Source organism: Hyla sarda, chromosome 2 (assembly GCF_029499605.1).
Source record: "Hyla sarda isolate aHylSar1 chromosome 2, aHylSar1.hap1, whole genome shotgun sequence".
Lineage (NCBI taxonomy): Eukaryota > Metazoa > Chordata > Amphibia > Anura > Hylidae > Hyla > Hyla sarda.
This window is the reverse complement of record NC_079190.1, coordinates 312,061,061-312,088,512: the sequence shown is the minus strand read 5'-3', so window position 1 is coordinate 312,088,512 and position 27,452 is coordinate 312,061,061. Positions and strand designations below refer to the sequence as shown.

At 43.5% G+C, this 27,452-nt stretch overlaps 1 protein-coding gene across 14 annotated transcripts in view; it reads left to right on the top strand.

Moving 5' to 3' along the window:
- Positions 1–27,452, top strand: part of DCAF6 (DDB1 and CUL4 associated factor 6) — a 1,246,835-nt gene that overhangs the window by 1,168,111 nt on the left and 51,272 nt on the right. For 13 of the 14 annotated variants that reach the window (XR_008888854.1, XM_056557692.1, XM_056557702.1 and 10 more), the window contains one exon: positions 9,020–9,125. The exons of the other annotated variant lie outside the window; for it this stretch is intronic. Coding sequence is in view for 12 of the 13 variants with exons in the window: in XM_056557692.1 (XP_056413667.1) it covers positions 9,020–9,125 (106 nt within the window). In the remaining variant the exon portion in view is untranslated. The remainder of the gene's footprint in view (positions 1–9,019; positions 9,126–27,452) is intronic. 14 annotated transcript variants of the gene reach the window in all.

The following is a 27,452-nucleotide window of genomic DNA, read 5'->3' as shown; positions in this document are numbered from 1 at the left end:
CAACAGGTTGAGAAGGAATTGAAGGAATTGTGCTCCTAAATTCTTAAAGGGGTTCTCCGGTGCTTACACATCTTTTCCTCTATCCAAAGGATAGGGGATAAGATGCCTGAACGCGGGAGTCCCGCCGCTGGGGACCCCCGGGATCATGCACGCGGCACCCCGTTTGTAATCAGTCCCCGGAGCGTGTTCGCTCCGGGACTGATTACAGGCGACCACCGGGCCGGCGGCGTGTGACGTCACGCCTCCGCCCCCGTGTGACGTCACGCTCCGCCCCTCAATGCAAGCCTACGGGAGGGGGCGCGATAGCTGTCACGCCCCCTCCCGTAGGCTTGCATTGAGGGGCGGAGTGTGATGTCACACGGGGGCGGAGGCGTGACGTCACACGCCGCCAGCCCGGTGGTCGCCTGTAATCAGTCCCGGAGCGAACACGCTCCGGGGACTGATTACAAACGGGGTGCCGCGTGCATGATCCCGGGGGTCCCCAGCGGCGGGACTCCCGCGTTCAGGCATCTTATCCCCTATCCTTTGGATAGGGGAAAAGATGTGTAAGCACCGGAGAACCCCTTTAAAGGAGAATACAGTCTAACTAAGAGCCAGAGGGAAGCAATACGAGAACTGAATGAAAATGAATCAATTATAATTTGGCAATGATGGAGTCAACCTTGGAATTATGACAGAGAAACAATCTGAGTATTTATTGTCACACTACCCGAAATGTCCTATCTTCCATGCATTAACGAAGCTGCATAAAAATGTATTCCCTCCTCCTTTAAAACCGACAGTAGCAGGCGCAGATTCTCTCCTGAAGAGACTTGGATCATGGCTGCATGGTCTGCTACAACCATTAGTTTCTAGAACTGTGGGATTTATGGACACTAAGTCACTATTACAAGCAATGAAATTACTGAAGTGGATGGAGGGACAAAAGTTGATGTCATGTAACATTGTAGCCCTCTACACGTGCATTCTGCACAACTATGCTATTTCCACTATTGCCCATCACCTGGATAAATATAGTACTTACAGTGATGATTTGAAGGAGTACATATTACAAGTATTACATTTTTTATTACAAAACAACTTTTTTTGTTTTGATATTGAATATTATTTTCAGATTACTGGCTGCCCCATGGGGTCCAAGTTTTCCCCATCGCTGGCAAATTTGTACATGGCATACTGGGAGGAGGTCATCTTATGCTCACCAGCCATTTTTCCATCTCATTGGCTGGTATGGGCGCTATATAAATGACCTCCTCCTAGTATGGAGGGGCAGCCAGTCTCAGGGTCAAGAATTTATTTCATTTCTTAATACTAATGATTTTTCTTTATCATTTACTATGACCGTCAATGATAATACCACAGATTTTTTGGATGTTACCTTATAGTAACATAGTTCATAAGGTTGAAAAAAGACCAGAGTCCATCAAGTTCAACCTATATCCCTAATGAGTCCCTACTGAGTTTATCTAGAGATAAAGATTCCTTCCCGACTCCAAATATGGCAGTCAGAATAAATCCCTGGATCAACGTTCTGTCCCTATAAATCTAATATACATAACCAGCAATGTTCTTACTCTCCAAAAATGCATCCAAACCCCTTTTAAATTCTTTTACAGAGTTCACCATGACCACCTCCTCCGGGAGAAAATTCCACAGTCTCACTGCTCTTACAGTAAAGAACCCCGTCTGTGCTGGTGTAGAAACCTTCTTTCTTCTACACGTAGAGGATGCCCCCTTGTTATAGTCCTGGGTATAAATAGATCATGGGAAAGATCTCTGTACTGTCCCCTGATATATTTATACATAGTTATTATGTACATTATTATACATAGTTATTATTATTAGTATACATATTATTGGGGTGTGTGGAGAGTAACAGCGTAAATACTAAATTATATTGTAAGGAATGTGCAGGGAACAGCTTGCTCCATGCCAGAGGCTGTCACCCTGATCACGTGGTTCAGAATATACCAATTGGTGAATTTGCCAGAAGGGCATGTTCGGATGATGAATCTTATAAAATGACACGCAGAGATATTAGGAAAAGAATAAACAATAGGGGCTACAATTCGCATTTGATAGGAAGAGCTGAGGGTATTGTGAATTCTAAGCCTGAGGGCTATTATCTTAAATCTAAAGCAGATAATGCAAATAATGAACAATATATTCCCACTTTCTCCACGCCATACTCCAGACAGTTCGATAACATACATGGTATAATTTACAAACATTTACCCCTTTTGAGAACAGATGAATCTATGGCTCAGATACTAGACAATGATATTAGGATTATTCCCCGTAAAGCACGTTCACTATGTGGCTATCCAGTAGAGTGAATTACAAGTGCGAATGTCCCAGGTGTGGGACTTGTAGATACATGAATAATTCCACTATGTTCAGTTCATGCAAAACTGGACAACAATACAACATTAAAACCTTGATAAATTGCCAGTCTTCACATGTAATATACACTATAATCTGCACAGAGTGCAACTTACAATATGTAGGTTGCACTACTAGAAAATTGAACACCAGAATTCAGGAACATATGTATTTATCTAACACTGTGTAAGGCACAGCCTGATCATTATCAGGTTTCTCTAAACACGTTATGGATATACATTCAGGGTTGTCACGATTCGGCTTCCAGGTAGTGGATCCTCTGTGTCAGCGAGGGATTGGCGTGGACCGTGCTAGTGGACCGGTTCTAAGAGGCTACTGGTATTCACCAGAGCCCGCCGCAAAGCGGGATGGTCTTGCTGCGGCAGTAGCAACCAGGTCGTATCCACTAGCAACGGCTCTACCTCGCTGACTGCTGAGAAGGCGTGGGACAGAAGGACTAGGCAGAGGCAAGGTCAGACGTAGCAGAAGGTCGGGGGCAGGCGGCAAGGTTCGTAGTCAGGATGGGTAGCAGAAGTTCAGGTACACAGGCTTTGGACACACTAAACGCTTTCACTGGCACAAGGCAACAAGATCCGGCAAGGGAGTGCATGGGAGGAGGTCAGATATAGTCTGGAGCAGGTGGAAGCCAATTAAGCTAATTGGGCCAGGCATCAATCAATGGTGCACTGGCCCTTTAAGTCTCAGAGAGCTGGCGCGCGCGCGCCCTAGAGAGCGGAGCCGCGCGCGCCAGCACATGACAGCAGGGGACCGGGACGGGTAAGTGACCTGGGATGCGATTCGCGAGCGGGCGCGTCCCGCTGTGCGAATCGCATCCCCAACGGCCATGACAGTGCAGCGCTCCCGGTCAGCGGGACTGACCGGGGCGCTGCAGGGAGAAAGACGCCGTGAGCGCTCCGGGGAGGAGCGGGGACCCGGAGCGCTAGGCGTAACAAGGGTCTTTGCCGTGGTTCAGTAAATCTGGCATAGAGAAGGTACACTCACCCCGAAGAGGAGGGATTTGGGGCACGCAAGTATATACTGTAAACGTGAAGCATTTTGGATACTCAACCTTGAAAGCAGATGTCCTTCTGGTCTCAATCATAGAAATTATCTGTCCTATATCTACTATGACATATAGTGTTTTTGTTCTTTCATGTCACTTACCATAAAACTTGAATCTTTTATAGATTGTAATAGCGGTTGTTCCTCCACACAGCCTTTTGGGTACATCTATCATTTATACTTGGATATTATTGTTTTTGCAAATATGTATAATTTTTACACATGTACTGTTGTTGATTATTGGACTTGTCTGGTGTTTATCTTCCCCCCATATCACTTTAGGGGCGTGTATCCCCGATCGCGTGTCACATGTCTAGTGCTGGTATATTTAAACCGGGTTTTGTGTCAGTATGAGGTGCCATGAGTAAGACTTGTTGACAAGTCGAAACGCGTTGGCGTTTCGTTTGTGCTTTTACCTTTTGTTGGTTTTTCTATTCCCTTCCACCTGAATGTTTTTTTTAGCATTTTTCTTTAAAGTTTGGATTTTATTCATTCTACTGGGAGATGGATATCCGCTTTTTCCTTGGAGTTGCCACACCTGGAGACCCAGCTCTAGTGTTTTCCTCCGTGCTTCCTACACGAGACATATGCTGCTGCCAAAGTAATTGATCTACTAAAGAGGGGTGAGCTGTTTTTTTTCCCTATTTCTACTGTATGATTTCAATGAGCCGACCGGAGTATACTACTGTTTTTTGTCCGGTCAGGAAACCGTATACGGGGCAAAAATGAGCCGACCGGAGTCAGCATTTGACTCCGGGCGGCTCATTGAAATGCATTACATATGGGGCGGGTCTGGCTGGGATATGGGAGCGAGAACCGGGCGCGAAAACTGTCCGGTTATGGTCCCGTATTGCTAAAAACATGGTGTGAACCGAATATCATTTAGACTGGGGAGACAGCCAGTAACAGTGGTGCTTGCCCACCCTGGTAATGTCAGGCTGTTGCTGCTCGGTTGGCATCTGGCTGAGAATGAACAGACAGGGAACCCTATGCGGTTTTTATCTATTTATTCATTTTAGATTAAAAAACGATGCATATGGTTCCCTGTCTTTTCATTTTCAGCCAGATGCAAACTAAGCAGAAACCCCCTGACAATACCAGCGTGGGTGAGGACCATTGTTCCTGGCCCACCCAAGCCCAAATAATGCCAGCCTGTTACCGCTTATGCCCCGGAGTGCCATTTTTGACACTTCGGGCCTGTTGAACAGCTCTTCCCGAAGCCCCTATGAATGTGGGTTCCGGGGTAATATTTGGGGCTTAGCGCTAGCTGTTTTTGGAGCTTATGCTAAGCCCCGGCTTAGTAATGGGTTCCTTCTATAAGACTGCTTTCACTACTAAGCCTGAAAATTAAATATAAAAACCCACAACACTTTTAAAATAATAAAAAATATTTTATTACTAAAAACACTCCCTCACAAGCCCTCGTTAGCTATTTCATTAAAAAAAGAAAAAACGCTGGCCATTGATGGCGTCCAATGAATCTGATTTAGTCCTTCACATACACTGATCTGAAATGAGAAGAAAAAAATATGAAAAATGGGTAAATACATTTTTAGTAGTGTTGGGTGCAAATACCGTATTTATCGGCGTATAACACGCACTTTTTAGGCTAAAATTTTTAGCCTAAAGTCTATGTGCGTGTTATACGCCGATACCGCCCCAGGAAAGGCAGGGGGAGAGAGGCTGTCGCTGCCCGCTTCTCTCCCCCTGCCTTTCCTGGGGTCTAGAGCCCTGCTGCCGGCCCTTCTCACCCCCTGGCTATCGGCGCCGCTGCCCGTTCTGTCCCCCTGACTATCGGTACCGGCGCCGATAGCCAGGGGGAGAGAAGGGGCAGCGGCACCCATTGCCGGCGCCGCTGCCCCGTTGCCTCCCCCCATCCCCGGTGGCATAATTACCTGGGTCGGGTCCGCGCTGCTGCAGGCCTCCGGCGTGCGTCCCCTTCGTCGTTGCTATGCGCGGCGCATGACGTCAGTGCCCCTGGCTGTCGGCGCCGCTTCTCTCCCCCTGGCTATCGGCGCCGGCAATGGGGCGCCGGTACCGATAGTCAGGGGGACAGAACGGGCAGCGGCGCCGATAGCCAGGGGGAGAGAAGGGCCGGCAGCACGGCTCTAGACCCCAGGAAAGGCAGGGGGAGAGAAGCGGGCAGCGACGGCCTCTCTCCCCCTGCCTTTCCTGGGGATGTATTGGGGTATACACGCGCACACACGCACCCTCATTTTACCATGGATATTTGGGTAAAAAACTTTTTTTACCCAAATATCCTTGGTAAAATGAGGGTGTGTGTTATAGGCCGGTGCGTGGTATACCCCGATAAATACGGTATTCGCATTTTGAATTTTTATTGCAAAGTCATGAATATTGCGAATATATTCGCTATATATTCGAAATTAGGAATATTCACTTTTTTCCGCATATTCGCATATGGGAATATTGGTATATACATATATTTGCATATGTGAATATTTGCATATTCCTTCTTTTCACTTGTGTGCCAATTAGAATGATGCAAATACACTTGTCAGAGGTTATCAACAACATCCCTAGAAACCAATAGTAAAGTTGCCCACCCCCTCACTATTTCTTCCTCGAATATGCAGATATTCACATATGCGAATATAACGAATGCGTGAAATTCGCGAATATTGGACAAATATTCGTCTATATATTCACGAAATATCGTGAATTCGAATATGGCCAATGCCGCTCATCACTAATTTTTAGCATAATGCAATATCTTTCCAAACAGGGAGCCTCCAATTTTTGCAAAAGTACAACTCTCAGCATGCCCAGACAGCCTTTGGCTGTCCAGGCATGCTGGGAATTGTAGCACAGCAACAGCTGGAGTCTCGCTTTCTGGAAAGACACTGCCAGAAGGGTCTGTTCACATAATACAAAAACGTAAAATGTAAACAGAGCCTTACATTTACCACCCCTGGCTCCTGGGTGTAGCCCCACCCCTAGTGACATAATCAATATGCCTTATAGGGGTAATTGTGGGTATGTTTTCACATTTAATTCAATTTCTAAAAAAATAATAATAATAATAATTGGTTCTACCAGTTTATTTTTATTATTTTTTGGTGGGGGGTGGGGGGGCCTAGAATACCCCATCTGTGCTGCTGTTGGGACTAAGGGAAAAATTACGGCCTCCAGCCTTCAAATCGAATCCTCAGTAGTGCAGTGCCAGGCCAATCATGCTGTACAATCCATTGTATAGACTTAGCATTGTATAGTTAATGCAATCAAGTTGTTTAAATTATCTAAATGTCCCTCCCCTAACAATTAACATCTTTTCCTATTTTACAAATAATAAATAAATAGTAAACATATTTGGTCCAAACTATTAAGATAATTAAGATATATTGTTTATGATCCTGCACAGGGAACTACATAAACGTAAAAAAAAAAAAAAATGATAATAATATATATTATAAACAATAATTAATTAAAAGTGATCAAAATGTCCAATCTAAACAAAAATGATACTGATAAAAACTACAGATCATCGCCCAAAAATGAGCCTCGATACACATACAGAAACATAAGAACATTATAGTGGTCAGAATAGAGCAATTTTAAGCAAACTGTTTTTGTTAAAAAATAAAATAAAAATTCTACCTCTTTTGAAAGCAGTACAATAATAGAAAAAGCTATATAAACTAGGAATCATTTTAATTATTTTTACACACAGAATAAAGAGGACGTGTAATTTTTACCTTTGAATGCGCTTTATAAAAACAAAAGCCACCCCAAAGGTTTCCTTATTAAAGGAGTAGTCCAGTCCTGAAAAACATATCCTCTATGCTAAAGAGAGGGGATAAGTTTCAGATCGCAGAGAATCCGACTGCTGGGGCCCCCCATGGTCTCCTGTATGACCACCGCATGAAGTGGAGGCCAACACGCCCCCTCAGTACAACTCTATTGCAGAGCTGGCTATGGCAGAGCTGGAGATTGCCGAGGGGGCGCATCAGCTGCTGCTTCGTGCTGTGGTCAACACGCCCCCTTCCCACAGGCTGCCGGGGCCCCGTACAGGAGATCGCGGGGGGGCCCAGCGGTCTGACCCCCCGCGATCTAAAACTTATCCCCTATCCTTAGGATAGAGGATAAGTTTTTCAGGACTGGACTATTCCTTTAATTTTCCTACACAAATGATTATTTTTTGTTTCGCTGTACATTTTATGGTAGAATTGTCATTACAAAGTACAATTGGTCTCACAAAAAACAATCCCAAATATGTTTTTTTTTGCCTTTGTCCTCAAGGCCAAAAGGGTCTGTGTCCTTTAGGGGTTACTTAAAGGTAAATATAAAAAAAAAAAATTTTGAGTATTAGTGGAGGGGAGATTTAAAAAAAAATATTTTTAACAACAATTTCTTTCACTTATTTTACTTAAACTATTTAAGTCCCTATAGGAGACTTCTATAAGCAATCATTAAAAGGATACTCCAGTGGAAAACTATTATTATTTTTTTCATATCAACTGGCTTCAAATTTGTGAATTACTTCTATTAAGAAATCTTAATCCTTCTAGTACTTATCAGCTGCTGTATACTACAGAGGAAGTTAAGTTGTTCTTTTCTGTCTGATCATAGTGCTCCCTGCTGACACCTCTGTCCGTGTCAGGAACTGTCCAGAGTAGGAGCAAATCCCCATAGCAAACCTTTTCCTTCTCCGGACAGTTCCTGACACGGACAGAGGTTGCTGATCGAAGGGATGACAGGTGTCGCGGCTGTCAGAAACCTCTTAAATGCTGTGAGCATAGCATTTAAGAAGGTAATGACAGACATTAGCAATCATGAATCAGGGACTGTTCAGTACGGAGAGGTTTTCTATGGGGATTTGCTCCTACTCTGGACAGTTCCTAAATGGACAGAGGTGTCAGCACAGAGCACTGTAGCCAGACAGAAAGGAAATTAAAAAAGAAAAGATTTCCAGTGGAGCATATAGCAGCTGATAAGTACTGGAAGGATTAAGATTTTTTAATAGAAGTAATTTACAAATCTGTTTAACTTTCTGCCACCAGTTGATTTAAAATTTTTCTAGTGGAGTACCCCTTTAAGTATTGCAGCTCGTACACATTTAAAGGGGTACTCCGGCACTTAGACATCTTATCCCCTATCCAAAGGATAGGGGATAAGATGCCTGATCGCTGGGGTCCCTCCGCTGGGGACCCCCGTGATCTTGCACGCAAGCACCCCAGTTAAAATCAGTCCCCGGAGCATGTTCGCTCTGGGTCTGATTACCGGCGACCACGGGGCAGGCAGTGTGTGACGTCACCCCTCCACCCCGTGTGATGTCAAGCCCCGCCCCTCAATGCAAGCCTATGGGAGGGGGCGTTACAGCTGGAGTACCCCTTTAAATGAATAGGGTTGAGTACATCCCGTGGACAAACAGAAACGTTGTTTGTTTTTTATTTTATTAAAAAAAATTTGTGGGGGGTTATGGACAAAATCTTAAATCTAGTCCTGTATACCTACTTTAGAAAGTCAATTTAAAATATTTACTGTATATTTTAGTTCTATATCCCAATAGATTCATTATAATATCTGTTTTCCCTATATATTTTTGGATATCTAGGTTATTTCGCGTAATGAATTAATGTTGGAGGAAACTCGAAACACCATTACAGTGCCTGCATCTTTCATGCTGCGGATGTTAGCTTCTCTTAACCATATCAGAGCAGGTAAGCTCTACTTTGTATTAACCCCTTACTATCAGTGATGTTTGATTATATTTTTCCCTCACTTTTGCTTTTCACTTTCCAGAAATCATTTTTCAATTGTTTCATTATTTTCAATGAAATGAGAAATAAAGATAACTCAAATATTAATAATAAACAAGAGATAGACGCAGCTGTCAGCTATGAAGAGTAAATCGTTGACGTTTAGGAACAAGGATAATATAATCAGGAAAAGCATCCCTGTTAAAGGTTTTTTTTTCCATTTCGCCATAGATTTTTGGGTAAAATAACTGAGGTCATTACAAAGTAGAATTGGTGGCGCAAAAAATAAGCATAATCATATGGATTTTTAGGTGCAAAATTGAAAGAGTTATGATTTTTTAATGGAGGTAAGGAGGAAAAAACCAAAGTGCAAAAATGGAAAAAACCCTGGTCCTTAACCTGTTCAGGATTCAGGGCGTATGCATATGCCCTGCATTCCGAGTCCTTAAGGACGTAGGGCGTATGGATACACCCGTGGGAATTACGGTCCCTGCCGCTAGCCTGTTGGGGACCGGACCGGGATGCCGGCTGAAATCATTCAGCAGCCATCCCGGCACATCGCAGAGGGGGGTCCTGCGACCTCCCATGTCGGCAATCACAGGAAATCGCATGTCAATTCAGGTCTCTGAATTTCTGGGCTGATCGGGTCTCTGGTGACCCGATCGCTCGGAAAATAGGGATGATCGGAGCTGTGAGTGACAGCCCCGATCATCCTGAGGGATAGGAGCAATGTTGCAGTGCTGCGATCTCCTCCTATCCCCTGTCATTAGTCAGCAATGAATGCTGACCAATGGCAGGGGTTGCCATGGAAACCCCTCGCTCTGCCCACCCCTGGATGTCGGGCGGAACAGGGGAAGAAGATGGCAGCCGGTACCTGACGAGAAGATGCCGTAGGGACCGCCGATCATCGGTGACAGCAGCGGAGATCAGCGGCGCAGGTAGGGAAGCAACGGTGGGGGGGGCAAAGGAAGGTGGCAGTAAAGTGATATTTACTGCTGCCCTTCTAGTGGTTGCCAAACTGCAACTCCCAGCATGCCCATACAGCAAAAGGCGGCCCAGGCATGCTGGGAGTTGTAGTTCTGTAACTTCTTTCCCTTCAGATTTTGCACTTTTCATGAAAATTTTGAAAATTGCTGCTATACTTTGAAGCCCTCAAATTTTTTCAAAAAGTAAAAATATGTCAATATTCAATAGTAGAAAGAAAGAAGTGGGCCAGTTGAAGCATATCTTGCGAAACGGCACCGTAGCCCCGAACGAACATCCCCTTGTTGTTTGTCCACCCGTGTCTTGCACAGTTTATACCCTTCATGGATCAATAAAGAAGCTTGAAGTTTACGTAATTGGTGAGTTGCCCTGGTTTCTTATTCTCTTCTTTACGGATTAGTAAAAATATGTCAATTTTATGATGCCAACATAAAGTAGACATATTGTATTTGTGAATCAATATAACATTTATTTGGAATATCCATTTTCCTTACAAGCAAAGAGTTTCAAAGTTAGAAAAATGCAACATTTTCAAAATTTTTATGAAATTTGGGGATTTTTCACCAAGAAAGGATGCAAGTAACGATGAAAATTTACCACTAAAATAAAGTAGAATATGTCACGAAAAAACAATCTCGGAATCAGAATAATCGGTAAAAGCATCCCAGAGTTATTAATACATAAAGTGACGGCGGTCAGAATTGCAAAAAAGGGTTCAGTCCTTAAGCCATTAAGGACACATGACGTTCTCATACGTCTCCATTTCCAAGTCCTTAAGGACACATGACGTATGAGAACGTCATGTGCTTTCCAGGCCCCTCGCAGCCATCTGGAGCGGAGCCGGTGCCCGATGCCTGCTGAAATCGTTCAGCAGGCATTGGGGCATATCGCCCAGGGGGGTCATGATGACCCCCCATGTCGGCGATGGCCTCAGATCGCTGGACAATTACTGGCTGATCAGGGCCGTCAGAGACGGCCCCAAACAGCCATAGCCAGCAGGGGTGAGGTGGCACTGGTGCCACCTCACGATCGCCCTGATTCGTCGGCCGGTTTACCTGCTGACCAATCAGGGCACCTGCTGCGGGTGTCACTCCCGCAACCCGCTCCACCCCTCTTCCGGAGGACGTGAGCGCGTGCGGGTTATGCAACAGCAGGAGGCAGACCACCACAACTCCCAGCATTCCCTTATGGGAATCAGCGGCAGCGGCGAGGCACTGACCTGCAGCGTGGATCAGGAGTTGGGTGAGTGACAGCCTCCTGCTGTTGCTTAGCAACAGCTCCCAGCATGCAAAAAGGGCATGCTGGGAGTTGTAGTGGTGCATCTGCTGGTTGCATAACTACAACTCCCAGCATGCCCGTTAGCTGTCGGTGACTGCTGAGAGTTGTAGTTTTGCAACAGCTGAAGGCACAATGGTTGTTAAACTCAGAGTCTTTTTTTACCTAACTCAGTGTTTCACGACCGGTGTGCCTCCAGCTGTTGCAAACTACAACTCTCAGCAGTCACCGTACATGCTGGGAGTTGTAGTTTTGCAACAGCTAGAGGCACACTGGTTGTGAAACACTGAGTTAGGTCACAAACTCAGTGATACATAACCAGTGTGCCTACAGCTGTTGCAAAACTAAAACTCTCAGCATGTACAGTCTGTCAGCGCATGCTGGGAGTTGTAGTTTTGCAACAGCTGGTTGTCCCCCCCCCCCCCCCAATGTGAACGTACAGGGTACACTCACATGGGCGGAGGTTTACAGTAAGTATCCGGCTGCAAGTTTGAGCTGCGGCAAATTTTCTGCCGCAGCTCAAACTGCCAGCGAGAAACTACTGTGAACCCCCGCCCGTGTGACTGTACCCTAAAAACACTACACTAACACAAAATAAAATAAAAACTAAAACACACTACATATACACATACCCCTACACAGCCCCCCTCCCCAATCCCCAATAAAAATGACAAAGGTCTGGTACGCCACTGTCTCCAAAACGGAGCCTCCAGCTGTGACAAAACAACAACTCCCAGTATTGTCAGACAGCCGTTGACTGTCTAGGCATGCTGGGAGTTTTGCAACAGCTGGAGGCACCCTGTTTGGGAATCACTGGCGTAGAATTCCCCTATGTCCACCCCTATGCAAATCCCTAATTTAGGCCTCAAATGCGCATGGCTCTCTCACTTTGGAGCCCTGTCGTATTTCAAGGCAACAGTTTAGGGTCACATATGGGGTATCGCCGTACTCGGGAGAAATTGTGTTACAAATTTTTGCGGGGTATTTTCTGCTTTTAACCTTTTAAAAAAATTTAAATATTTGGGAAAACAAGCATTTTAGGTAAAAAAAAAATGTTTTTTTTTACATATGCAAAAGTCGTGAAACACCTGTGGGGTATAAAGGTTCACTTAACCCCTTGTTACGTTCCCCGAAGGGTCTAGTTTCCAAAATGGTATGCCATGTTTTTTTTTTTTTTTTGCTGTCCTGGCACCATAGTGGCTTCCTAAATGCGGCATGCCCCCAGAGCAAAATTTGCTTCCAAAAAGCCAAATGTGACTACTCCTCTTCTGAGACCTGTAGTGTGCCAGCAGAGCACTTTTCACCCCCATATGGGGTGTTTTCTGAATCGGGAGAAATTGGGCTTCAAATTTTGAGGGGTATTTTCGGCTATTACCCTTTTTAAAAATGTAAAATTTTTGGGAAAACAAGCATTTTAGGTAAAAATTATTTATTTATTTTTACATTTGCAAAAGTCATGAAACACCTGTGGGGTATTAAGGCTCACTTTATCCCATGTTACGTTCCCCGAGGGGTCTAGTTTCCAAAATGGTATGCCATGTGTTTTTTTTTTTTTTTTGCTGTTCTGGCACCATAGGGGCTTCCTAAATGCAACATGCCCCCCAAAAACCATTTCAGAAAAATGTACTCTCCAAAATCCCCTTGTCGCTCCTTCCCTTCTGAGCCCTCTACTGCGCCCGCCGAACACTTTACATAGACATATGAGGTATGTGCTTACTCGAGAGAAATTGGGCTACAAATACAAGTAAAAATTTTCTCCTTTTACCACTTGCAAAAATTCAAAAATTGGGTCTACAAGAACTTGTGAGTGTAAAAAATGAAGATTTTGAATTTTCTCCTTTACTTTGCTGCTATTCCTGTGAAATACCTAAAGGGTTAAAACACTTACTGAATGTCATTTTGAATACTTTGGGGGGTGTAGTTTTTATATTGGGGTCATTTATGGGGTATTTCTAATACAAAGACCCTTCAAATCTACTTCAAAACTGAACTGGTCCCTGAAAAATATCGAGTTTGAAAATTTTGTGAAAAATTGGAAAATTGCTGCTGAACTTTAAAGCCCTCTGGTGTCTTCCAAAAGTAAAAACTTGTCAATTTTATTATGCAAACATAAAGTAGACATATTGTATATGTGAATAATTTTTTTTTTCGTAATATACATTTTACTTACAAGCAGAAAGCTTCAAAGTTAGAAAAATGCAACATTTTCAAATTTTTCATCAAATTTATGGATTTTTCACCAAGAAAGGATGCAAGTTACCATAAATTTTACCACTATGTTAAAGTAGAATATGTCACAAAAGAACAATCTCTGAATCAGAATGATAACTAAAAGCATTCCAGAGTTATTAATCTTTAAAGTGACAGTGGTCATATATGCAAAAAACGCTCTGGTCCTTAAGGCCAAAATGGGCTTGGTCCTGAAGGGGTTAAGGTGAAAATGAGCTGCGTCCTTAAGGGGTTAAAATACATTTAAAATTGTCCTATTTTGACCCCTTTAGCTTTTTTATTTTTCCGCGTACTTGTCGTCAGCCGCACTGTGTGTCCGGAGGTGACTGAGACTGAAACCACAGGGAGACAGATCTGCGCCCTGATTGACATTTGGCTAATTTTGTTTAAAAAAAGTTAGCATTTTTTTCAGTACAATAATAATTAAAAAACTATATAAACTGGGTATCATTTTTATCATATTAACCTACAGAATAAAGATAATGTATCATTTTGACTACATAGCGCACTGTGTAAAAACCAAACCTCCAAAAAGTTGCAAATATGCAGTCTTCTTATAAATTTCCGCCCGCAAATAATATTTTTCATCTACCGACCCATATGAGGGCTTGCATTTTGTAATGAGATATTTTATTTTACCAAAAAGTGTATGGTGCAACCAAAAAAATAAGACATGGATTTTAAAAGGAGAGGAGGAAAAAAAACAAAAATGCTAAAATGAAAAAAGGTCCTTAAGGTCAAAGTGGGATTGGTCCTCAAGGGGTTAAGGTTTATACTTTCTATCTGGAAGTATTACTGTAATGAGTGAGTAGTGGATGCATGCAATAGCCTTCCTGTAGAAGGTCACGGTAAATACAGTGAAGCAGTTTAATGTGCACTGTCAGATCCAAAAACTTTTTAAAATAATTAACCTCTTCAGGACATAGGGCGTATGGATACGCCCTGCATCCCGAGTCCTTAAGGACCGAGGGCGTATCCCAGGCATCCCGGCATATCGCCCAGGGGGGTCATTATGCCCCCCCATGTCGGCGATCGCCGCAGATCGCTGGACAATTCAGTCCAGCGATCTGCGGCGATTCCGGGTCAATCGGGTCTCCAGTGACCCGATGACCTGGAATTACTGGCTGTTCGGGGCCGTCTCTGACGGCCCCGAACAGCCAGAGCCTGCAGGGGTGAGGTGGCACTGGTGCCACCTCACGATCGCCCTGATTCGGCGGCCGGATTACCGGCCGAACAATCAGGGCGCCTGCTGCGGGTGTCACTCCCGCACCCGCTCCGCCCCTCTTCCGGAGGACGTGAGCGGGTGCAGGACGTGCACCCCGGGTGCTGGGGACCCCGATCCCCAGCGCCCCTGTTGGGATCGGGGCCCCAGGAGCAGCTGCGGCGGCGGGACTGACCTGCAGCGTCTGGATCTTTGGAGGTGAGTGACAGCCTCCTGCTGTTGCTTAGCAACAGCTCCCAGCATGCAAAAAGGGCATGCTGGGAGCTGTAGTTATGCAACAGCAGGAGGCAGACCACCACAACTCCCAGCATTCCCTTATGGGCATGCTGGGACTTATGGTTTTGCAACAGCTGGAGGCACATTCTTTCTATGGAAAAGTGTACCTTCAGCTGTTGTATAACTACAACTCCCAGCTTGCACAAACAGCTAAAGTGCATGCTGGGAGTTGTAGTAGTGCATCTGCTGGTTGCATAACTACAACTCCCAGCATGCCCGTTGGCTGTCGGTGACTGCTGAGAGTTGTAGTTTTGCAACAGCTGAAGGCACACTGGTTGTGAAACTCAGATTTTTTTTTTACCTAACTCAGTGTTTCACGACCGGTGTGCCTCCAGCTGTTGCAAACTACAACTCTCAGCAGTCACCGTACATCATGCACCGTACATGCTAGGAGTTGTAGTTTTGCAACAGCTGGAGGCACACTGGTTGTGAAACACTGAGTTAGGTCACAAACTCAGTGATACATAACCAGTGTGCCTACAGTTGTTGCAAAACTGCAACTCTCAGCAGTCACCGACAGCCAACGGGCATGCTGGGAGTTGTAGTTATGCAACAGCTGGATGTCCCCCCCCCCCCAATGTGAACGTACAGGGTACACTCACATGGGCGGAGGATTACAGTAAGTATCTGGCTGCAAATTTGAGCTGCCGCAAACTTTCTGCTGCAGCTCAAATTGCCAGCGAGAAACTACTGTGTGACTGTACCCTAAAAACACTACACTACACTAACAAAAAATAAAATAAAAAGTAAAAAACACTACGTATACACATACCCCTATACAGCCCCCCTCCCCTCCCCAATAAAAATGAAAAACGTCTGGTACGCCACTGTTTCCAAAACGGAGCCTCCAGCTGTTGCAAAACAACTCCCAGTATTGTCGGACAGCCGTTGACTGTCCAGGCATGCTGGGAGTTTTGCAACAGCTGGAGGCACCCTGTTTGGGAATCACTGGCGTAGAATACCCCTATGTCCACCCCTATGCAATCCCTAATTTAGGCCTCAAATGCGCATCGCGGTCTCACTTTGGAGCCCTGTCGTATTTCAAGCCAACAGTTAAGGGTCACATATGGGGTATCGCCGTACTCGGGAGAAATTGTGTTACAAATTTTGGGGGGTATTTTCTGCTTTTACCCTTTTTAAAAATGTAAAATTTTTGGGAAAACAAGCATTTTAGGTAAAAAAAAAAATTTTTTTTACATATGCAAAAGTCGTGAAACACCTGTGGGGTATAAAGGTTCACTTAACCCCTTGTTACGTTCCCCGAGGGGTCTAGTTTCCAAAATGGTATGCCATGTGGGGGGTTTTTTGCTGTCCTGGCACCATAGGGACTTCCTAAATGCGGCATGCCCCCAGAGAAAAATTTGCGTTCAAAAAGCCAAATGTGACTCCTTCTCTTCCGAGACCTGTAGTGCGCCAGCAGAGCACTTTTCACCCCCATATGGGGTGTTTTCTGAATCGGGAGAAATTGGGCTTCAAATTTTTAGGGGTATTTTCTGCTATTACCCTTTTTAAAAATAAAAATTTTTTGGGAAAACAAGCATTTTAGGTAAAATTTTTTTTTTATTTACATTTGCAAAAGTCGTGAAACACCTGTGGGGTATTAAGGTTCACTTTATCCCATGTTACATTCCCCGAGGGGTCTAGTTTCCAAAATGGTATGCCATGTGTTTTTTTTTTGCTGTTCTGGCACCATAAGGGCTTCCTAAAGGTAACATGCCCCCCAAAAACCATTTCAGAAAAACGTACTCTCCAAAATCCCCTTGTCGCTCCTTCCCTTCTGAGCCCTCTACTGCGCCCGCCGAACACTTTACATAGACATATGAGGTATGTCCTTACCCGAGAGAAATTGGGCTACAAATACAAGTAAAAATTTTGTCCTTTTACCCCTTGTAAAAATTCAAAAATTGGGTCTACAAGAACATGTGAGTGTAAAAAATGAAGATTGTGAATTTTCTCCTTCACTTTGTTGCTATTCGTGTGAAACACCTAAAGGGTTAAAACGCTGACTGAACGTCATTTTTAATACTTTGGGGGGTGCAGTTTTTATAATGGGGTAATTTATGGGGTATTTCTAATATGAAGACCCTTCAAATCCACTTCAAACCTGAACTGGTCCCTGAAAAATACTGAGTTTGAAAATTTTGTGAAAAATCGGAAAATTGCTGCTGACCGTTGAAGCCCTCTGGTGTCTTCCAAAAGTAAAAACTCGTCAATTTTATGATGCAAACATAAAGTAGACATATTGTATATATGAACCAAAAAAAATGTATTCGTAATATCCATTTTCCTTACAAGCAGAGAGCTTCAAAGTTAGAAAAATGCTAAATTTTCAAATTTTTCAACAAATTTACGGATTTTTCACCAAGAAAGGATGCAAGTATCGACAAAAAATTACCACTATGTTCAAGTAGAATATGTCACGAAAAAACAATCTCGGAATCAGAATGATAACTAAAAGCATTCCAGAGTTATTAATGTTTAAAGTGACAGTGGTCAGATGTGCAAAAAACGCTCCGGTCCTTAAGGCCAAAATGGGCTCCGTCCTGAAGGGGTTAAATAACTTATGTTGTTACTGATGAAAATGTAAGACCCTTTGTAAACAATTTGAATATTTAATAAATAAAATGGCTATTGAAAATCTGACCACTACTGGGACACTTACCAGTCCTGCAGCAGCCTCAGCTTGTCCATTAGTACACGATCAGACACACCAATCACTTCCCACCACCCACCTTTTTTGCATATGACAGGTACACTTTAAGAAATTCAAGGGGAAAAAAAGCGCAATTGTGTAATTTTGTGGGGCAGTACAGTTCACTGTACTATGAAAATGTCACAAGGGAAATAGTGAAAGGTGCAGCGCAGGTATCAGTGCAATAAGAACTTATTTTATTGAAAACACCACAGCGATAAAACAGGACAAAAGTTGCGCATTTCAGACGGATGTACCAGTCTTATTCATACTAAAGACGTGCACAATAATTTTCTTGCAATCCATGTACGAAGTTCAATAGGTGGGATGTGAAATTAATACACTAAAAACAAGGACCCAAACACCTGTCCAATATTGCACATTTTAATTCTCAGCATACATCAATGGTTACTGGACATTGTGCCAAAAAACATGGAGGTGATATTTCTTCTGTGATGTTACAGGGAATTGAAAAAGTTAGTCCCCCTATAAGAGGTGGAAACTACAGACAGAACATCTTTGATAGGGACGTATTTTGGAGTTAGATACTTGTTTTCCAACAGACTTGAATAGAAGACAGGATGTGATCCTGCACTACTGATGTTCATAAATTAAAGTATATGTACACACACAATATATATTATAAGAATGGGTTAAAGGGGGACTCCGGTGGAAAACAGTTTTTTTTTTTTTTTTTTTTTTTTTTAATCTCTGGGGACAGAAAGTTAAACAGGTTTGTAAATTAAGAATAATGCAAATTATGGTACAGACCTCAAGATATATATATATATATATATATATATGTGTGTGTGTGTGTGTGTGTGTGTGTGTGGTGTGTGTGTGTATAGTGACAGACTAGTTGTATATAAAGTTTTAAATACATATTTATTGTGATTTACAATAAATGTCCAAGCAGGGCCCTTGCTATGGACTGAAACATACATACGTTAAATAAATAACAAAATAGATAAATTATTGCACAATGTGTAAAGGTAAAATGTCCATATAAAACAATGGAACAGCCACCTATTGAATGATATTACTGCAGTCAGTTAAACAGCCTCCTATTTCTCTGTGATGCTGTTGTTGTTTGTAGCAAAAGTATATAGCAAACAAAGTTATTTTGATACAGTGATGTCTGTGATGGATCAAGAGTATTCTGTATCTTGCCATTACTTTGGTGCTAGGCACCACTCACCGCACCGCTATATGGGGATGACAGTCCTGCTGGGTGACGGACTCCATACTGCAGACTGGCACGGCTAAGCAGCCGGCCCGATGATGATGTCCGTGCGGTGTTTGAAATCCCGATATCCTCCCGAAATGGCACAGAGTTGCGGCTGGCTGTCTGGTGGTAAAAGATGCGGTGTAGAGGCGGTGAGTGTGGATGCAGGCGAGTGGTAATGCTCACCGGTGGCGTCCTCGTGGCAGGGTGCGCGCGCCTGAACAGTTGTCCCAATTTCAGGGGGTTCCAGCTGTTGCAAATGCAAACATGGGTATAAGTCTTTCTTTGTACTTTGATTGCTACAAACAGCAACAGCACCACAGTGAAATAGGAGGCTGACTGTCGCACAACTGGCTACAATAACAGTAATATCGTGCAATAGGTGGCCGTTCCATTGTTTTATATGGACATATTACCTTTACACATTGTGCAATAATTTATCTATTTTATTATTTATTTATATATGTTTCAGTCCATAGCAAGGTCCCTGCTTGGACATTCTAAATCATAATAAATATTTATTTTAAACTTTATATAAAACTTTATATACAACTGGTCTGTTACTATACACACCACACACACACACACACACACACACACATATATATATATAATGTGTGTGTGTGTGTGTATCCTGAGGTCTATACCATAATTTGCATTATTATTATTTTTTTGGCATGAAGGGTTACGTGCAACACAAGTACCTCGATATAGATATATATATATATATATATATATATATATATCTCCTATATAGTGTGAGCCCTCCGACTTCCAAGTTTTGTAAATTACTTCTATTAAAAATTCTTAATCCTTCTCGTACTTTATAGGGACTGTATACTACAGATGAAATGCTTTTCTTTTTGGATTTCTCTTCTGTCAAGACCACAGTGCTCTCTGCTGACCTCTGCTGTCCATTTTAGGAACTGTCTAGATCAGCATATGTTTGCTATGGGGATTTTCTCCTCCTCTGGACAGTTCCTAAAATGGACAGCAGAGGTCAGCAGAGAGCACTGTGGTCGTGACAGAAGAGGAATCCAAAAAGAAAAGCATTTTCTCTGTAGTATACAGCCCCTAAAAATTACTGGAAGGATTAAGATTTTTTAACCCCTTCCAGCAAATGGACGTTTATGAACGTCCATTTGCCTTAAGTTACAGGAAAAATGGACGTCCAATACATTTTCTATCACCATGTCCGTTGGCATGGTGATAGAAACTTCATCGCAGCTGTTCTGAACAGCTGATCAATGACACTATGCAGCTGGGGACCAATCAGAATGGTCCCCTGCTGCTGATCATTGTCACTAGTCAGTCAGTTAATGACTGACTAATGACAAGGACTTGCGGGGTTCCGGGCTGATCGGGTCTCTGGTGACCCAATAGCCCAGAAAATAAGAATGATCAGAGCTGACAGAAACAGCTCTGATTATCCTGAGGGATATGAGCTCCTATCCCCTGCCATTGGTCATTAGGACAAACTGACTAATAGCAGGAGGGAGGTTAAAGGGGTACTCCAGTGAAAACCTTTTTTCTTTTAAATCAACTGGTGGCAGAAAGTTAAACATATTTGTAAATTACTTCTATTAAAAAATATTAATCCTTCCTGTACTTATTAGCTGCTGAATACTACAGAGGGAATTCTTTTCTTTTTTGAATGCTCTCTGATGCCATCACGACCACAGTTCTCTCTGCTGACGTTATTATAATATTTGAACCCAAGTCCCCAGCACTGCAAGGCAGCAGTGCTAACCACTGAGCCACCATGCTGCCCTTAGCATACATCTGCTATGCATCTGCTATGCATGGTTGCTAAAATGGACAGAGATGTCAGCAGAGAGCACTGTGTTCGTGATGTCATCAGTGTTCCAAAAAGTAAGGAATTTCCTCTGTAGTATTCAGCAGCTAATAAGTACTGGAAAGATTAAGATTTTTTAATAGAAGTAATTTACAAATATGTTTAACTTTCTGCCACCAGTTGATTTAAAAGAAAAAAGGTCTTCACCGGAGTATCCCTTTAAAATTTAAATCCCCGCTCTGCCCACCCCTGGATGTCGGGTGCTGGGACCAACGATCGCGGCGGGACTGGCGATTGCAGCGGGACAGGCGGTGGGATTGGGACAGGCAGCAGCAGGACCAGCGGAGGCAGCGGCGGAGGCAGCAGTAAAGATCAGCGGTAAGTGACCCTCACTGCTGCGTTCGAGGAGTTGCCAAAGGCTGTCTGGGCATGCTGGGAGTAGTAGTTTTGCAACATCTGGAGGGCCACAGTTTGGAGACAGTGGTGGTGGTGTCCAAACTTAACATTTTTTACACTAACATGCTGGTGTTGCCCCATACTTTTCATTTTCCCAAGAGCTAAAAGGAAAAAAGGACCCCCAAAACTTGTAACGCAATTTCTTCTGAGTACGGAAATACCCCATATGTGGACGTAAAATGCTCTGTGGGCACACAACAAGGCTCAGGAATGAGAGCACACCATGTACATTTGAGGTGATTGGCAAAGGGGTGGTTGATCGTTACAGCGATTCTGACATTAACACAAAAAAAAACACCCACATATGACCCTATTTTGGAAACTAAATCCCTCACAGAACATAACAAGGGGTACAGTGAGCCTTAACACCCCACAGGTGTTTGACGAATTTTCGTTAAAGTTGGACGTGAAATTGAAAATATTGTATTTTTTCACTAAAATGCTGGTGTTATCCCAAATTGTTCATTTTTTACAAGGGGTAATAGGAAAAAAGCCCCCCAAAATTTGTAACCCCATTTCTTCTGAGTATATATACTCCATATCTGGATGTAAAGTGGTCTGCGGGCGAACTACAATGCTCAGAAGAGAAGGCTCGCCATTGGTCTTTTGGAGAGAGAATTTGTCTGGAATTGAAGGCCAAGTGTGTTTACAAAGCCCCCATGGTGCCAGAACAATGCCCCCCCCCCACATGTGACACCATTTTGGAAACTGCACCCCTCAAGGAATGTAATAAGGGGTGCAGTGATCATTTACACCCCACAGTTGTCTGACAGATTTTTTTAACGGTTGTCCGTAAAAATGAAAAATTAAATTTTTCATTTGCACAGCCCACTGTTCCAAAGATCTATCAAAGGCCAGTGGGGTGTAAATGCTCACTGCACCCCTTATAACATTCCCTGAGGGGTGTAGTTTCCGAAATAGGGTCACATGTGGGGGGGATCCACTGTTCTGGCACCACGGGGGGCTTTGTAAATGCACATGACCCAATGGCGCTCCTTCTCTTCTGAGCATTGTAGTTCACCCGCAGAGCACTTTACATCCACATATGGGATATTTCCATACTCAGAAGAAATGGGGTTACAAATTTTGGGGGGCATTTTCTCCTATTACCTCTTGTAAAAATGATAAGTTTGGGGGAAAAAACTGCATTTCAGTTTGGGGGAAAAAACTGCATTTCATGTTTTTTCATTTACACATCCGACTTTAATGAAAAGTCGTCAAACACCTGTGAGGTGTTAAGGCTCACTGTACTCCTTGTTTCGCTCCTTGAGGGGTGTGGTTTCAAAAATATTATGCCATGGCACGTTTTTTTTTGGCTTCCTAAATGCGACATGCCACCCAAAAACCATTTCAGCTAAATTTGCTTTCCACAAGCCAAATGTGGCTCCTTCTTTTCTGAGCATTGTAGTGCACTCTAAGTGCATTTAATGTCCACACATGGGGTATTTCCATACTCAGAAGAGATGGGGTTACAAATTTTGGGGGGCATTTTCTCCTATTACCCCTTGTAAAAAGGTAAAATTTGGGGGGAAAACAGCATTTTATTGAAATTTTTTTAGGGGCTTCCAAATTGTGACATGGCCCCAAAAACCATTTCAGAAAAACTCTCTCTCGCTCCTTCCCTTCTGAGCACTCTACTGCGCCCGCTGAACACTTGACATCCACATATGAGGAATTTCTTTACAAATTTATTGGGGGAATTTTCTCCTTTTACCCCTTGTAAAAATTCAAAAACTGGGTCTACAAGAACATGCGACTGTAAAAAATGCAGATTTAGAATTTTCTCCTTCACTTTGCTGCTATTCCTGTGAAACAACTAAAGGGTTAACACACTTACTGAATGTCATTTTGAATACTTTGAAGGGTGCAGTTTTTTTTAATGGGGTAATTTATGGGGTATTTCTAATATGAAGGCCCTTCAAATCCACTTCAAAACTGAAAATTTAGGAACTGTCTAAATTTTGAAAATGTTGTGAAAAATGGAAAAATTGCTGCTGCACTTTGAAGCCCTCTGATATCTTCCAAAAGTAAAAACATGTCAACTTTAGGATGCAGACATAAAGTAGGCATATTGTATATGTGAATCAATATATAATTTATTTGATATGTCTATTTTCCTTACAAGCAGAGAGTTTCAATGTTAGACAAATGCTAAATTTTCTAATTTTTCATGAAATTTGGGAATTTTTCACCAAGAAATGATGCAAGTATCGACAAAATTTTTCCACTATGTTAAAGTAGAATATGTCACGAAAAAAAGCAATCTTGGAATCAAATTCATAAGTAAAAGCATCCCAGAGTTATTAATGCTTAAAGTGACAGTGGTCAGATGTGCAAAAAACGCTCTGGTCCTTAAGGTGAAAATGGGCTTTGTCCTTAAAGGGGTACTCCACCCCTAGACATCTTATCTGATCGCGGGGATCCCGCCGCTGGGGACCCCCGCAATATAGCATGCGGCAACCATCTTTTTCTGCTCCGGAAGTGCTGGAGGGTCTGGGTCCCGATAGGGGATAAGATGTCTAGGGGTGGAGTACCCCTTTAATGGGTTAATAATTAAGGATGTATGGTGCGGGATCATAATAGTGCAGGATAAAATTGTGTGAACATAATCTGTTTTTTTGATGCAGCTTTGTGGCACTATCGATAAGGTATATAGCTCAAAATGAGGGACTCTTTCTTTTTATTGTTTATTTTTGTAGATTTGCAGTATCATTGTATGTGGTAACTGATCTGGTAACCCATCATTATTGGGCATGTGTATAATTATCTATTTGTATACTTGTTTTATGCACAATATGTTTGGTTTATACTTTATATTAATATTCTTACATGCTTATATATAAATAGCGGCATTTCTTCTCCAAATTTTGCACGATCACACATATTGGGCCTCATTTACTAACATGATTCGGACTCTTTTTATTGGGTTTTGCGCCTAAATTCTGTTGCAGGGACCATGTGACAGAATGGCCCTCATTTACTAAGAGTGTCAGGTTTATCTCTGAGTGTTTCCTCATTTACTCTGTGTATTTTTCTCCCTGATTTACTAATGTGTCGCATGGGAAAAAAAATTGTGTCCCACGGGTTGGAAATTGTGTCACAGGGTAAATTGTATATATGTCCCCCGCACAGCGCATGTTATATATGTCCCCTGCACAGCGCTATCATATACCTCCTGCAGCGCATGTGTGTATATATACCCCCGCACAGCGCTATTATATACCCCCCGCAGCGCATGAGTAATATATATCCCCCCCGCATAGCGCTATTATATACCCCCCACAGCGCATGTGTATATATATATATATCCCCCTCGCATAGCGCTATTATATATCCCCCGCAGTGCATGTGTACACACATATATATATATATCCCCCCTGCATAGCGCTATTATATACCCCCTGCAGCGCATGTGTACACATATATATATATCCCCCCGCATATCGCTATTATATACCCCCTCGCAGCGCATGTAGATATATATTATATATGCCCCGCAAAGAGCATCTATATACATATGCCTCTGAAGTGCTATCAATGACTAATGCAGTGGTCTCCTCCAACTTGCGGACCTCCAGATGTTCCAAAACTACAACTCCCAGCATGCACGGACAGCCGTTGGCTGTCTGGGCATTCTGGGAGTTGTAGTTTTGCATCATCAGGAAGTCCGCAGGTTGGAGACCACTGCGCTTCAGAAGCATACGTATATAGAAGCGAAGTGGGGAGCAGACATATAGCGTTATCTGGTCCCCACTTCGCTACAATACATACTCCTCAGCAAACACCACAGCTGCCCCATCGCCTCCCCCATCCCCGGTGTTATAATTATCTGTTCCCGGCCCAGGTCCGCAATGCTTCTGGCTTCGGTGCTGTTGCTGTGCGCTGTCACTGTGCGCACTGACGGTGACGTCACGATGTGCGTTGGGGACGTCACTCGTCAGTGCGCACAGTGACAGCGCACAGCAACAGCGCCAAAGTCAGAAGCATAAAAGACCGGGGATGGGGGAGGCGATGGGGCAGCTGTGATGTTTGCTGAGGACTGTGTATAGAAGCGAAGTGGGGACCAGATAACGCTATATGTCTGCTCCCCATTTCGTTTCTATATACGTATGCCTCTGAAGCACAGTGGTCTACAACCTGCAGACCTCCAGATGTTGCAAAACTACAACTCCCAGAATGCCCGGATAGCCAACGGCTGTTTCTCGGCATGCTGGGAGTTGTAGTTTTGCAACATCTGGAGGTCCGCAAGTTGGAGGAGACCACTGTATTAGTCATTAATAGCACTTCAGAGGCATACGTATATAGATGTGCTGTGCGGGGCATATATAATATATATCTGCATGCGCTGCGGGGGGTATATAATAGCGCTATGCGGGGGGATATATATATGTGTACACATGCGCTGCGGGGGTATATAATAGCGCTGTGCGGGGGGTATATATATGTATGTACACATGCGCTGCAGCGGGGGACAAGACATATAGCGCAGCAGGGGGCAAGATATATAGAAGCTGTGGGGAGATATACAAAACCCCCAGCGATTCTATATATCTTTCCCCACCGCAGCTCGCAGGGATCCCTGAATGGCTCTTCAGTACAGGCCATTCAAGGATCGCAGTGGGGTATTTCAAAATGAAAGTAAAATACATTGCTGGGGAGCGAACCATGCCGCCCGCTCCCCTGCTTAATAACTTTGATCGGATCGGGTCTCAGAAGTGAGCCCTGATGCGATCAACCCCTTAGCCCCTGTACTACTACCCCCAACATGGAACAGACCCTGTTCCATGATGGGGGTAGGATTCACTCGGTTTTCAGTAATTTCCAGACAGCTCAGAGCTGTCGGGTATTAGTGAAGAAAAATTCACAGGTTTTCCTGTGAGTTTTTCCTTATACTCCGAGTGTTTTTTCTGTTTTGTCTTGAACACGCCCCTTTTTGTGATAACCACGCCCATTTTGTCGGGTTTAAAAAACACTCGGAGTGATGATATATTTTGTCGGGTTGTGCGACCAAATTTGTGTCGCATGGGCTATGCGACACAAATTTGGTCGCACAACCCGACAAAAAAAGGCGGGTTGACATTAGTAAATGAGGGCTAGTGTGCGATAGAAAAAACCCGACAGAATCTGAATCACTGTGAGTGGAAAAAAAGAAACTACAAAATGGGCGTTTTTTTCGGGAAAAGGGGCGTGTTCCCTACATTTCATTCAAAATCACTTGTCTTTTTTTAAAATCACTCCGAAAATCATGTGAAATCATGGGAAGAAAACCCGACACTTTAAAGCATGTATAAAGTTTCAGAAAGTGGAGTAAATTCTCTGGCTGTTTGTTCTTTTGCCTTCCTCGTCTTTTTGAAGCGATTCTTACTTGTAATTAAACATTTTTTTTGCACAATTAAATTATTAAGCAACGTTTTAGCTTTAGCGAGTCTTTTCAACACTTTTTTTGGGACTTTAGCAATCCAAAAAAGTGTTGGCGATACCTTTTTGATAAAAATTTCACAGGGTACCATTAACCTTTTAAGGACGCATATGCATACGCCCTGCATCCTGACTCCTTAAAGACGTGGGGCGTATGCATACGCCCTTGGGAATTCCGGTCCCCGCTGCTAGCTGGTTGGGGACCGGAATACCTGCTGAAATCAGGCATGTCGGCGATCGCAGAAAATTGCATGTCAATTCAGACATGCGATTTTCTGCTATTCCGGGCTGATCGGGTCTCTGGTGACCCGATCACCTGGAAAATAGGGATGATCGGAGCTGTCAGGTACAGCCCCGATCATCCTGAGGGCTAGGAGCGAGGTTGCAGTGCTGTGATCTCCTCCTATCCCCTGCCATTGATCAGAACTGATTCTAACCAATGGCAGGGCAGGACAGTGGGTTGCCATGGCAACCCCCGTTCTGCCCACCCCTGGATGTCGAGGGGAACGTGGATAGAAGATGCCTGGGGACCCCGGATCGTCGCTGGAGACTGCTGGATCCTGGTTCAGGTAGGGAAACAACAGTGGGGGGGGGGGGGGGGCGGGGGAATGAAAGTGAAAGTAATGTGATTTTTACTGTGGCAACCACTAGGAAGACCAAACTACAACTCCCAGCATTCCCAGACAGCAAAAGACTGTCTGGGCATGCTGGGAGTT